Below are 13,327 nucleotides of genomic sequence, written 5' to 3'. Positions count from 1 at the left end.
TGCACACATGTGCTCCTGGCAAGGCCTCTAATGCAGGCTGGGTACAGCCCACCCTGGACAGCTTCCCCCCCAATTGGGGGTCACCCAGTGCTGCTGCAGGATCAGGTTCTGGGGCAGACTTGGGGGCTACAGACCTGACATTCACCCTACCCCAGTGCAAATACTCCTCAGCTTCTCTTGGCAAAATCCTAGAATATATTCCAGATAATACTAAAACAGAAAACCTGGCAAATTTCAGAATAGCAAGCATTTGCTGTTTCTTGGCAAGTTTTATTTCATTCCAGGGGCAAATGGTCTAACTTTAGAATGGGTTAAATGCCTCTCCCTTCCCCCACATATCTCACACATTGACATCTGCATCCTTGGTTTTTGGTGCTACAGGATATCAGATAAAATGATGACTCATTTAAAATATAAAATCTTACAATAATAATCAAATTCACTAATAAAAAATCCTCACCCAGGAAATTGCCAGGAAAACAATAACATCAAAATGCTTTGGAATTGAATCTTGTATCTATGTCCACTTTCTTGGCCTGAGAGGTTGTGCTTCCTGTTTGTTTGTTGCTCAGGTCCTCCCCCAGGACCCCAACTCATTTCATAGTCTTCTGAGAGGGGGACCCCAACAGGGCAGGGAGGTGCAGGGGGTCGCTGGCCGGCTCACCCAGCAGCTGGTGGAGCACGGGCCCTTGGGCCTTGGTGCTGGACTGCGGCCAGAGGCCAGCTGTGTGCCTTCTTAGGAGGCTTATCTGGGTCTGCCCCGCCCCCCTGCTGCTGACCTGCTAATCCCACAGGGAGGGCAGAGGGTGCAGGTAGCACCGCCGCCCTCACGGGTTGCTGTTTACTGAGACAGACTCTCACAGCCTGGTCAGCTAGATAGATGGCACTGTTCCCATTTAGGAGACTGAGGCTCAGTGCTGTTTAGTGACCTGCCTAAAATCACGGGACTCAGAGGTGGTGAGCCAGGGTTTGAATTTAGGTCTGTCTAACCCGTCTCTAGAGATGACCCCATCGTCCTGAGGCGACCAAGTCTGGCCACTCATTTATACTGGGAAGGGAGGATGGAGACTCAGAGAGGGGCTGCGTCTTGCCCAGAGTCATCCAGCACACCAGGGCGTGTGCCTTGCTCCTGGGCCCAGGATCAGGGAGGCTTCCCAGAAGGGGATGCGTCTGGGATGCAAGCTCCAGCCCAGACCAGGCAGGTCACAGGAAAACCCATGTGCCTGGCCAGCCTGTTTCCTTGGGCGGCTCTCCCTCAGGCCCTTGACCAGCTGACCTCTCCCCTCCTGCTTCCCTTCCGGAGGGCTGGAGGGGTTCGGGTCAGCCCCTCCCATCGCTGTGGTCCATCCCCCCAGGGCGCCGAGACCAGGAAGCGCTCGCCCACACTCAGCAGTCAGTTCAAGCGGTCACTGGAGCTGCTGATGCGCACGCTGGGTGCCTGCCAGCCCTTCTTCGTGCGCTGCATCAAGCCCAACGAGTTCAAGAAGCCCATGGTGAGCAGCCCTGGCCTGGGAGGGGGCGAGGGGGAGGCAGATGGGACCAGCCTGGGGGGTGGGAGGGGCTGGGCCGAAGGGGCAGGGTGGGCTGGGCCATGTGAGACTTTGCGCTCTGTGGGGAATGGCAGGGCCCCTGAGGGGCTTAAAGAGCAAAGTTCCTATTTACTGGAGGCAGCAGGTGCCCTGGAAAGAGCCTGGACTCTTGTAGTAGTGGGCTCAAGCCAGATTCAAATCCCAGCTCCACCACCTTCTCACTGGGTGACTGTAGACAAGTCACTTCATTCTCTCGTGCCTCAGTTTCCTCACAGATGGAAATGGGACTGATCATACCCACCTCCTGGGGGTATTCCATGCAATAATGCATGCAAACTGCCTGGTGCCTAGGAAGGCACTCAGTAAATGGCAGGTGTGTTTCTTGCTGTGGCCCTGACTTTGAAAGCCTTCTCTCCTTTGGTCCAGCCAATGACCACCTCCTCCTAGAACCCTTCCTGGATTCCTTTGACTGGTTGGGAACATTTTTGTGTTTGGCTTTTCTGAATAACAACTGTTGAGCCCTTTCTGTGTGTCTGGAGCAGAATGGATTGTCTCTCCACAGCCTCATTCAGCTTCCCAACAGCCCAGGAGGGAGGGATGTTTGTGGCCCCATGTTCGAGACGTGGGACCAGAGGCTCAGGGAGGTTGAGGGACTTGAGGCTGCAGATCCAGGAGCCTGGACCGCCCCTCCCTGGGAGCCCTCTCCTTCCCCAGCTCTGGGAGGTGTTGTTTACCACAAGCCTCTTCCCAGAGATAGGAGGGGAGGCCCAGGGGAAGCTGGGGCCTGAGGGTCTGGGGAGGGACGGAAGGCGGGAGGCCAGTACTGGGCCAGGGAAAGTGCCTGTAGGGAGAGGAAACAGGTGGCGGCAGCCAGCCTTCCGCATGCTAACTCTGTCCCCTGTCCCCTGCCTGGAAACATTCCCCAGAGTGGGCTGGCCAATCCCTCTGGGGATCAGGACCAGGTCTTCAGGGGTGTGAGAGTCACAGAGGGCTCCAGCGGGCTCCCCTCTAAGGCAGGAGGTCCAGGGGACCGAGGCCAGGGCCCTGTAGTTGGGCACCATCTCTCTTGCTCTCAGATGCCTCTGGAGCCTTCTTTGGGCTGACCTCAGCATCTGTGGCCTGGCCCTTGGCTGCAGGACCTCCTCCCTGGGCCTCCTGCCTCCTGCCCCCCACTCCGGCCCTCCTCCCCACTGCAGTGAGAGACATGGTTCTCAAACACAAATCTGACCCGATCACCTTCTGCTTTCCTAGGCTGGCCTCTCAGGTCCTTCACAGCCCATCCACCAACCCTGCTGATATCACAAAAATGACTTTGTGCCAATTAGAAAAATGTACCTCTTCCTTAAGGAAGGTACTTTGCTGTCAGCAGCCAGAAAGCTGTCTGAAAAACTATCAATCTAAGATGGCTATAATATGAAGGGCGACCCCTGGGGTTGTACAAGGCACCCACCACCTGCACAACCATAATCCTGGCATGGATTAGCCTCCTCAATCCCCGTAAAATCCCCCAACATGTCCTGTGCTTTCAAGCTTGCTCACCTTTGCATGAGCTATAGCCCCTCCAGCACCCTGTCTCCTGTCAGGGTTAGAGCAAAGGTCCTCCACGAAGCCCCCTCGAGATGTCCCAAGGGGAATTAAGCTGTCCTCTGTGCCCTCAAAGCACTCAGCTCACCCCACATGAGGGCCTCATTCCGTGCTGCCCCGTGGGTTTGGACTGCAGAGGCGCGTCTGGTCCCGCCTTTGCTCCTCATCTGCTGTGTGACCTTGGCCTCTTGGGGCCTTTGTCTGGGGCCAGGAAAATGCAGAGCAGGGCTGGCCTCCCAGCGGGAGCCTCCAGCGCTGACGCCCTTGGCTCCTTGCCTGGCAGCTGTTCGACCGGCACCTGTGTGTGCGCCAGCTGCGGTACTCGGGGATGATGGAGACCATCCGAATCCGCCGAGCCGGCTATCCCATCCGCTACAGCTTCGTGGAGTTCGTGGAGCGGTACCGAGTGCTGCTGCCCGGCGTGAAGCCAGCCTACAAGCAGGTACGGAGCTGGGGGCATAGGCGGGTGGGAGGGAGGGTCCCAGCTCTGGGCTGGGCAAAGGCCCCAGTGTTCTCATTGGAACAGTGTGCTGGGCATGACATCACCTCGGCCATCTCAGGTATGGCTGGGAAAATTGGGGTCAGGCAGTGGAGTGCATCTGAGAGCTTCCATCGCCATGCTTGGCTGGTGTGGACTTAACACATGTGGTGAGCGGGCCCTGGCTGTTAGCTGGAGGTGAGGGTTTTATAATCATCGGGCCAAGCTAAGGAGAAGAGTGAGGGTCTGAGAAGGCAGGGCCCGGCTGCGACCACACACAGTTAGGGCCAGAGCTGGAGCAAGAGCCCTGCCTCCCAGCCTTGGGAGGGACACCAGGTGGCCTTTCCACTGGTGGGGCCACCCATTCTCTTATGTACCCCCCAGGATGACCTTCGGGGGACATGTCAGCGCATGGCTGAGGCTGTGCTGGGCACCCACGATGACTGGCAGATTGGCAAAACCAAGATTTTTCTGAAAGTGAGTACGGCCTCTGAATCTGGCTGCCTTGGCAGGGCTGTGAACTCCCAGCACGGTGGGAACAGGTCCTAGGGGTGTGCTACAGAGGAGTTGCAGCACCGAACGGGGTCAGTGCTGGGCCTTTGTGATCCTCCTGCCCTGCAGCTGTGGCTGGTTGGAGCAGGTAGTGGAGGGGCAGTTGGTACTTGAGAGCATCTATGACCTGGAGGTGGGGTTGGAGCAGTGACCCTGGGTGAGGAAACGGAAGGCCATTAGCGGAGGTGGGCTCATCAGGGAGGCCTGGATTCAGTCCTGACCCTGTGGTTGTCTGTCCTGGGAATTTGGGCGGGTCACTGGCCCTTTCTGAGCCTCATTTTCCCATCTGTAAAATGGGATGTGCTTGTGGTAGGGGGCTCTTGAGTGTACCTTTGGTCCATTCCCTTTTTTCCTGCCAGGCAGGGCTCATGCCAGGCTGTGGTCGGCTGTGTGCTACTCACCTTGCTCTCTGGTGTCCCTGGGCCTGTTCCCGTGCTCCCCGAGCAGACACCTGGGGCCCTCTGCCTCCCACCACAGTTTGGGCAGGACTTTAGGAGCTGGGAGGTCAGGGAGGGGGCAGGGCTGGGAGCAGGAAGCTGGGCCGGGGGAGCTTGCTGGAGCTGGTGGAGACGGGACAGCTAGAGCAGGGACAGCGTGAGCGCTGGCTTCTCCATTTCCATTTCTGCTGTTCTAGATTTCTGGCTGTCCTGGGTGATGGGGCAGGGCTCCTTCCTCTGCATAGGATGGGCCCAGGCAGCCCAGGACAGCTGGGGAGAGGGAACGGGGGAGCCAGCCCTGCGCTGGAAGGAGTCCTGGGGTCTAATTCCTCCCTGGCTGAGGGGCCTGGGCTAGTGCCTTCATCTCTCTGAGCCTTCATTTCCTCATCGGAAAAATGTGTTGACTGTTCCCTGCCTGTGTGTCTCACAGCTGCCACCTGGAGAGCACGTTCCGTGGGCCAGGCCCCAGTGGGGGCTTTTTTCATCACTCATTTAGTCATCACAGCAGCCCGTGAGGTAGAATTATTATGCCCGTTTCAGAGGCTTAGCACGTAGAGGTGAGGTGCCCATGGTCAGGCGCTGCCCTGGAGTGGAGAGCAGGGCTTCCAGACTGTGGTTCTGATGCCCAGCCCACATGGGTAAGGGAGGGAAGGCATGCAGCATGATGGCATCTAGTGCCAGAGACATCATTGTCCCCATCCTCCACATCCTCACTTTCTGGGCTCTTCAGAAACCAGTAGTGGTTTCCAGACCCCAAACATCTGCTTCTCATTCATTCACTCACTCGTCCAGAAAGCCTTGGCTGAGCAGCCCCTCTGTGCTGGGCCCTATCCCCAAGTGATGTGTCCTGTGCTTATCTGATGGATGTCCCTCCCCCATCAGGCTGAGATTCCCCAGGGCAGGGCCCAGGTCTGCCTGGTTCATTGCAGCCTCACCCCAGCACCTAGCACATGGCTGGCACATGGAGATATTTGATTCATGTATTGAACGAACCATGAGTTTTGTCCAACTGGAGTGAGGGTTAGGGGCTCAGGGGTGAGAAGGAGAGGGAGCTGGAGAAGTGGGCAGGGCCTGATGGTAGAGGACTCGGGTGCCAGGGGAGGAGACCAGGCTTGACCCCGGGAGCCAGTGGGGTATCTCTGTGAGATCTGTCCTTGAGGGAAGGCCAGAGGAGGAGCAACAGAGGACAGGAGACTGGTTAGGAGGCTGTTTCTAAGATCCTGGAGAGAAATGATGGTGGCCTGGCCCAGGCCAGGGGCTGATGTGACAGAGACACCTAGAAGAGCTGGGACTTGGGTAGAGATGGCCATAGGATGAAGCCAGTGTGTGTGCGTGTTGGGCCCCCGACTCCATGCAGTCAAATTAGGCGCCCCCTGCTCCCTTCGTCCCTCCTAGGCCTCTGGCATCCACCACGACAGTACCTGTCTGTACTTGTGGCTGTGAGAGGCTGCCCCATGGGGCCAGAGCAGGGTTGGGAGCCTTTGGGGCCCAGCTGAGCCCTAGGCCCGGGCTCTGAGTGAAGGAAGAGGGGGCCCACCTGGGGCTGCCTCAGCTCTGGGACTGGAGAGGTTGGTAGGGGCGCCGCTCAGGAGCTCTGCCCTGCAGGACCACCACGACATGCTGCTGGAGGTGGAACGGGACAAGGCCATCACTGACAGAGTCATCCTCCTCCAGAAGGTCATCCGGGGGTTCAAAGACAGGTTTGTGCCTGGACCAGCTCTTCCCCACCTCAGCCCACATGTGTGTGTGTGTGCATGTGCTTGGCTCACCTCCGCCCCTCCCACGTGAACACGGAATAAACACCCATGTGCACAGCATGCACACAGGGTCACACGAACAGGGTTGAACACTCAGGCACATGGGCCCATCTGTGCCCCCGTGCCCAGTAACACAGTACCCCCACCTACACACAGGCTTGCACACGTGGGTACATGAGGCACACAAGTGGACCCTCTGTTGGTCTCAGATGCCTGATGAAATTTCCCAAAGAGGAAATTTGAGATTTTGTGAGTTACAACGTGTGTCCCATAGTCCGTGTAAGGGGCATGTGTACAGCTGTGTCAGTTCACAGATGGGCAGGGCTGACTCTGGAGTGTGATTCAGGCTCCACAAAAATCCCACAGCCTGCATCTTTTGCAGTTCATCTGGTCACTCCCTTCCTCTATCCGTCCACCCACTTGTCCATCTGTCTGTCCATCTGTCTAGCCATCCTTTGTCCATCCATCCATCTGTCCATCCATCCACCTGTCCCTCCATTCGCCTGTATGTCCATCTGTCCAGCCATCCTTTGTCCATCCATCCATCTGTCCATCCATCCACCTGTCCCTCCATTCGCCTGTATGTCCATCTGTCCAGCCATCCTTTGTCCATCCATCCACCTGTCTCTCCATCAACCTGTCTCTCCATCCATCCGCCCCCTCCCACGGCTGTGCCCTCGTTTGGGCGTGTATCCAGGAATTGGCTTGTTGGCTCACCCACACTGACGTAGCCATCCTTCACTCCTCCCTTATTTATTTCTACGTTCAGGAGACACCTGCTGTTTGATGTGTGGTCTCTTGTCCTCCACCAGGTTGAAGGTGACTGTCAGCCTGTAGAAGCTGCCTGGTGTACACAGGGAACAGCATGGTGCTCACTCAGTCAGAAGACCAGGGCTCCAGCCCCAACCTCATCAAGTCTCAGTTTCCTCACCTATAATATGAGGGAGTTAGGTAGTCAGTAATAAGTGATGTTTACAGTTTTCAAAGTGTTTAATCTTTATTTACTGACTACTCATACATTTATTCATGAGTAACCTTCTGAATGTCCACCTTACTGGGTTTATGTGACAAAGCTGTGAGGCAGGCAGGGCAGGTATTATTCTGCCCATTTTACAGATGAGGAAGCTGAGGTGCAGAGAAGTTCTATGCCTTTGCCCAAGGTCATGGAGCCAAGGAGACACAGAGCTGGGACTCAGCCCTGCTCTCCTAATTCCAAACCCCACCCGGACCCTAGCAGAGGTCCTCCTGCATCACGCTGCTGTTTTAGGTCCAACTTCCTGAAGCTGAAGAGTGCTGCCACGCTGATCCAGAGGCACTGGCGGGGCCACAACTGCAGGAGGAACTATGGGCTGGTGAGCCTCCTCGAGGGAGCTGCTTGTTGCCTCACGAAGCCTTTGATCCTGGCCCTGTTGCCATAGCAGCAGGACTAACCTGTTTGCGGGGCCTGGCTGACCTCTTGCCACCCTGCCAGCCCCTACCATTTCTCCAGCCCAAAGTCCAAGTCTGGTTTTTGCAGCTCTCCCATCTGGTCAGCAATGTTTGTGCTTTTCTTCTGGAATGTTTTGGTGGGTGATGAGCTCCTGGGCTATTAAACACCTCAGAGGGGGCCAGGAACGGGTGTGTCACATGGACCTCTGTGAAGGAACTGGCCTTGGGGCTGGGGAGGTGGACAGGAAGGAGGCCCACTCCTGGTCTGAGGATGGGAGTCTCTTGGGGGGGGCCGCATCTCAGGGGAAGCCAAGGCCACTCCCTGGGAAACTTTGGTCTGAGAGGAGATAGCTGTGCCTTCGGGGCATGCAGGTTAGACAGTGGAGCCTGGGGCAGAGACCTCCACGGGCAGGGTTGGTCTGGAATCAGGGCAGTGGTTCTGAGCAGGTGGCCCTCCTTGCAGATGCGGTTGGGCTTCTTGCGGCTGCAGGCCCTGCACCGCTCCCGGAAGCTGCACCAGCAGTACTGCCTGGCCCGCCGGCGCATCATCGGGTTCCAGGCCCGCTGCCGCGCCTACCTGGTGCGCAAGGCTTTCCGTCATCGCCTCTGGGCTGTGATCACCGTGCAGGCCTACACCAGGGGCATGATTGCCCGCAGGCTGCACCGGCGCCTCAGGGCTGAGGTAAGGGTCCCAGGTCCACAGCAGCCACAGCTCTGAGCCCTGTGACAGCTGTGTCCTCCGAGGGGTGCTCTTCCACCTCAGGCAGACATATCGCCCCCACGTGTGGCCTGAGCCTGTCGGGGGGTGGGGATGTAGGGCTCTACCTCTTTGGAGGCATGCGCAAGACTGGATCCCTCACTTCCCTCTTTCCAGCCAGGGGCAGGGCAGGGGCCCAGTCCCTGTTGTGACTCTTTGAGAGGCCAAGGTGAACTTGCTTTGGCTTTGGGATCAGCGGTGCCCCCAACCCGCTGTGGCACCTGGAGGGTTTCTCAGGTGCCTCAGTTTCCCTCTACCAAATTATTTGGCAAAGTCATTCCCAGTCCCAGAACTCAGCCGGGGTGGCGTGGGGTCGAGCTGGCGGGAAGCACCGTGACGGTCACACACGGTTTGGTGCGCACCCTGCTGCCCCCTCCCCCAGTACCTGCGGCGCCTGGAGGCTGAGAAAATGCGGCTGGCGGAGGAGGAGAAGCTCCGGAAGGAGATGAGCGCCAAGAAGGCCAAGGAGGAGGCTGAACGCAAGCATCAGGTGAGCTGGGGATGTGCCGACTCCTTAGACATCCATTCACTGGTTCAGCAGCCCTCAGCCAACACCGGCTGTCCAGCCTCTGTCCACGTGACCTTCCTTCCTTCCTTCCTTCCTTCCTTCCTTCCTTCCTTCCTTCCTTCATGCGCTGGGTGCCTGTTCTGTGCCAGGCCAGGCCAGAGGGCTGTGGCTCCAGAGCGAGCAGGTCCAGGCCCTCAGCTGTGTTGTAACAGGATAAACAGCCTGAGCCGGGGTGGGAGCCCCCAGCCATGTGTGGCTACAGAGCACGTGAAAGGGCAAAGCACTGTCAGTGCAAAATACACACTTGATTTTTTTTTCTTTTTCTTCTTTTTGGCCACGCAGCGAGGCTTGCGGGATCTTAGTTCCCCGACCAGGGATCGAACCCGGGCCCACAGCACTGAAGGCACCGAGTCCTAACCACTGGGTTGCCAGGGAATTCCCAATTACACACTAGATTTTGAAGACTCAGTGAAAAAAAAAAAGGAATATAAAATATCTCAGTACTATTTTTTTAATATTAATTACATGTCAAGATAATACTTTGGAAATATTGGGTTAAATGAAATACATTATTAAAGTTGATCTAACCTATTTTTTGAAAAACTATTTTGAATGTAGCCACTACATATGTGGCTTGCATTATATGTCTATTGGACAGCAGTGGTCTAGAGCCTATACCCAGTGGCTCTTGGATTTTGGGGTTGGGGTGGTCCCCTTCGGGTGGAGAGACCTGAGCAGGCTTCCTGGAGGAGGTGGTCCCAGCTGAGCCTCGAGGCAAGCAGGTGACATTACTGTCTGAGCTTGTTGTGAGCTGTCTCTGGCTCATCACCGGGCACCTGTCTGCACTGGGCTGTGAGGGCTGAGCAGGTGCGTCCCAGGGTGGAGAGGCCCGAGGCTCCATCCTTCCCAGCGGTCAGGAGAGCCCCGAGGAGGTTGGGACTCTGGCCTGGCTGCTGCAGGGGCTCCCATGGGCTCCACACGGGCAGCTTGCTCCCTGACGCTGCATCACCCCCGCCTCGCAGGAGCGCCTGGCCCAGCTGGCCCGTGAGGACGCAGAGCGGGAGTTGAAGGAGAAAGAGGAGTCCCGGCGGAAGAAGGAGCTCCTGGAGCAGATGGAGAGGGCCCGCCGCGAGCCCATCAATCACTCGGACATGGTGGACAAGATGTTTGGCTTCCTGGGGACTTCGAGCAGCCTGCCAGGCCAGGAGGGCCAGGCACCTAGTGGCTTCGAGGTACCAAGCTGGGGAAGGGGCTGGGACAGGTCCCAGTGTGGTGCGGTTCCTCCTCTTGCACCCCACATACTCCCCTCTAAGCAGAAGGCAGCTGTGATGACCCAGGACAGGGCTGAAGTCCCAGGCCCTGTCCAGCCACCAGCCTGCCATGTGACCTTGGGCCAATCACTGTCCCCCTCCAGGGCCATTCACAAACCTTTATTCATTCACGTGTTGAGGATCTACCTTGCACTGGGCTCTGTCTAGGGAGTGAACAGGATGAACAGCGCCCTACACTTCTGGAGGAAGAGCTGGCCCTACAGGGACAGGCTGGGGGACTGCAGCCCAGCCCCATTTGCCTCTGTGGCAGGGAACCCCTTCTGTCTCCCCAGGACCTGGAGCGCGGGCGGAGGGAGATGGTGGAGGAAGACCTGGATGCGGCCCTGCCCCTGCCTGATGAGGATGAGGAGGACCTCTCCGATTATAAATTCGCCAAGTTCGCTGCCACTTACTTCCAGGGCACGACCACGCACACCTACACCCGGCGGCCGCTCAAGCAGCCACTGCTGTACCACGATGATGAGGGCGACCAGCTGGTGAGGGCTGGGGCTGTCTGTGCTGGCAGCACGGGTGCCGAGGGGCTGGGTCCCAGCTGTGCAGGGACCGGAGCTGACTTCATCCCGCACCCAGCCTGCGGCCGGGCCACATGGCAAGGCCCCAAGGAACACCCACAGGGCACTCAGCTCAGTGGTCCTCCTCCGGTTGGTGGGAGTGGGGTTCTCCAGCCTCTCCCCCACCCCTGGGTCATTCTGATGGCTTTAGCAACATCCTGCGCTCAGGCTTTCTGACTGGCATGGGTCTGTCCCCAGGCGGCCCTGGCGGTCTGGATCACTGTCCTCCGGTTCATGGGGGACCTCCCTGAGCCCAAGTACCACACGGCCATGAGTGACGGCAGCGAGAAGATTCCTGTGATGACCAAGATTTATGAGACTCTGGGCAAGAAAACGTACAAGAGGGAGCTTCAGGCCCTGCAGGGTGAGGGCGAGGTGAGTCCCAGGTGCCCTCTGGCCAGGGTCCTTTCCAGGCCATCCCCAGCCTTAAGGCCCTCAGCAGAAAGAGCATCCTAAAATCTACCTCTGCCTCACCTCCCTGACCCCTGCCCTCCTCTATCTACTCCTGGGAACGAATAGTGTGAGCTTGATATAAACTGTAAAGTGCTGACCACGATTGAGGCCATGTGGCAGGGCAGACAGGCTTTGCAGTCAGAGCCAGCTTCAATTTTGACTTGTTGGGAGGCGGTGGGTGGGTTACTACACTTTTCTGTCTCAGTTTTCCCATTTGTCACTTGGCTGATGGGCTGGGGTGGTACACGTTAGTGTGGAGGTGAGACAATTCTAACCCCATTGTCAACTGCTCTTGTCATTACTTTCAGTCCAGTCGTTTGACTCTGACCCCTGTTTGTCCGGCAGGCCCAGCTCCCTGAGGGGCAGAAGAAGAGCAGCGTGAGGCACAAACTGGTGCACTTGACCTTGAAGAAGAAGTCCAAACTGACAGAGGAGGTCAGAAAAGACCCTGCATGGCCTTGGTGGCCCAGGCTGGGGCAAGGCTGGGCTTGGGACCAACAGGGACAGGAGTGGAGTGGATACTGCCTGTCCTCAGGGGACCAGGATGGCCAGCAGGACAGCGTTGGATGTGATCAGGCAGACAGGATGCAAGGAAGAGGGCGCTGTTCTCAGGCTGGGGTCCGTCAGGGAGGCTTCCCGGAAGATGGGCCACGAGAGCTGGGGAGGGCTGGAGTGGCAGATGGTGAGAGGGAGGACATGCCAGGGCATGGACCCGTTGCCTTTGATCCAGGGACCTTTTAGTCGATGAGAACTTTTCTGTGGGATAAGAGTGCCCATGGGGCATTAACACTATTAGTTTGTTTGTCATTCATTTAGTCACCTTGTGTTTTCTGAGCACCGTCCTGGCCCATTGCTCCAGGACTGTCCAGGCTGGGAAGGCCGACAGTCGCAAACTAAGGCATTCATGGTGTAGAGGGACTGGTTCCTCCGTGCCCCTGCTTTTTTTTTCTTTTTTCTTTCAAGAAGATGTTAGGGGTAGGAGTTTATTAATTAATTTATTTTTGCTGTGTTGGGTCTTCGTTTCTGTGCGAGGACTTTCTCTAGTTGTGGCAAGCGGGGGCCACTCTTCATCGCGGTGCGCGGGCCTCTCACTATCGCAGCCTCTCTTGTTGCGGAACACAGGCTCCAGATGCACAGGCTCAGTAGTTGTGGCTCACGGGCCTAGTTGCTCCGCGGTATGTGGGATCCTCCCAGACTAGGGCTCGAACCCGCGTCCCCTGCATTAGCAGGTAGATTCTCAACCACTGCGCCACCAGGGAAGCCCTCCATGCCCCTGCTTTTGTGCACACCAGTCCCTCTGCCTAAAATTCCTCCTTCCTCCTCTGTGCCTGGGGGGTCACCTCCTCCAGGAAGCCTTCCCCTCTACAGCAGAGTCAAGCTGCTCCTCCTGGGCTTCCTCAGCCTGCTTTGTCTTTGTCCTCATTTTGTTCCCCACCTGAGGCTCAAATCCAGTCTTGTAGCTATGTTACCCCAGATTTGAGTCCCAGCTCTGCTGCTCGGTATCCAAGGCACCCAGGGAAGAAAATGCCTGCTAGTGGCTTCCTGGGATGATGGCATGAGATGATGGCTGTGGGTGCTCAGCAGACATGGGGACCTCCCAGGAACCTCCTGCCTGCAGGGGCGTGCTCCCGCCACTCACCCTTTCACCCACTCCACGTCTCTGGGCAGAGCGCGGGGCTGGTGCTGTGGCCCATGTGGAACCAGAGAGGAAAAGTCCATCTGTAAGAACCCAGGCCCAAGGCTATTCACACAGGAGCCAGGGAGTTAATGACAGGTGATGGTGGCCGGGTGTTTGGAACCCAGGTGTACTCTGGGTGTCGGAGTGGTGTGTGGCCCACGTCAGAGAGATAGGGATCCCATCGGGAGTCAGAGGAGCCCCTGGCCTGGCTGAGGGGACTTCCCTAGGGTAGGGCTGGGGGTAGATGTCAAGGAGGCTGCAGAGGAGCCTTATCCCCAGAAGCG

The 13,327-nt window shown here is 57.4% G+C and overlaps 1 protein-coding gene across 3 annotated transcripts in view; it reads left to right on the top strand.

Annotated features, from left to right (window-relative positions):
- MYO7A (myosin VIIA) overlaps positions 1-13,327 on the top strand; it is a 96,027-nt gene that overhangs the window by 32,947 nt on the left and 49,753 nt on the right. For all 3 annotated transcript variants that reach the window (XM_060102963.1, XM_060102962.1, XM_060102961.1), the window contains exons 15-25: positions 1,356-1,493; positions 3,397-3,555; positions 3,976-4,068; positions 6,186-6,280; positions 7,605-7,689; positions 8,229-8,447; positions 8,905-9,012; positions 10,053-10,262; positions 10,634-10,837; positions 11,111-11,287; positions 11,711-11,800. In XM_060102963.1, the coding sequence (XP_059958946.1) occupies positions 1,356-1,493; positions 3,397-3,555; positions 3,976-4,068; positions 6,186-6,280; positions 7,605-7,689; positions 8,229-8,447; positions 8,905-9,012; positions 10,053-10,262; positions 10,634-10,837; positions 11,111-11,287; positions 11,711-11,800 (1,578 nt within the window). The remainder of the gene's footprint in view (positions 1-1,355; positions 1,494-3,396; positions 3,556-3,975; positions 4,069-6,185; positions 6,281-7,604; positions 7,690-8,228; positions 8,448-8,904; positions 9,013-10,052; positions 10,263-10,633; positions 10,838-11,110; positions 11,288-11,710; positions 11,801-13,327) is intronic.

The sequence above is a fragment of the Mesoplodon densirostris genome, chromosome 7 (genome assembly GCF_025265405.1).
Source record: "Mesoplodon densirostris isolate mMesDen1 chromosome 7, mMesDen1 primary haplotype, whole genome shotgun sequence".
NCBI lineage: Eukaryota > Metazoa > Chordata > Mammalia > Artiodactyla > Ziphiidae > Mesoplodon > Mesoplodon densirostris.
Note: the sequence above shows the minus strand (reverse complement) of the source record. Positions and strands in the feature narration are given on the sequence as shown.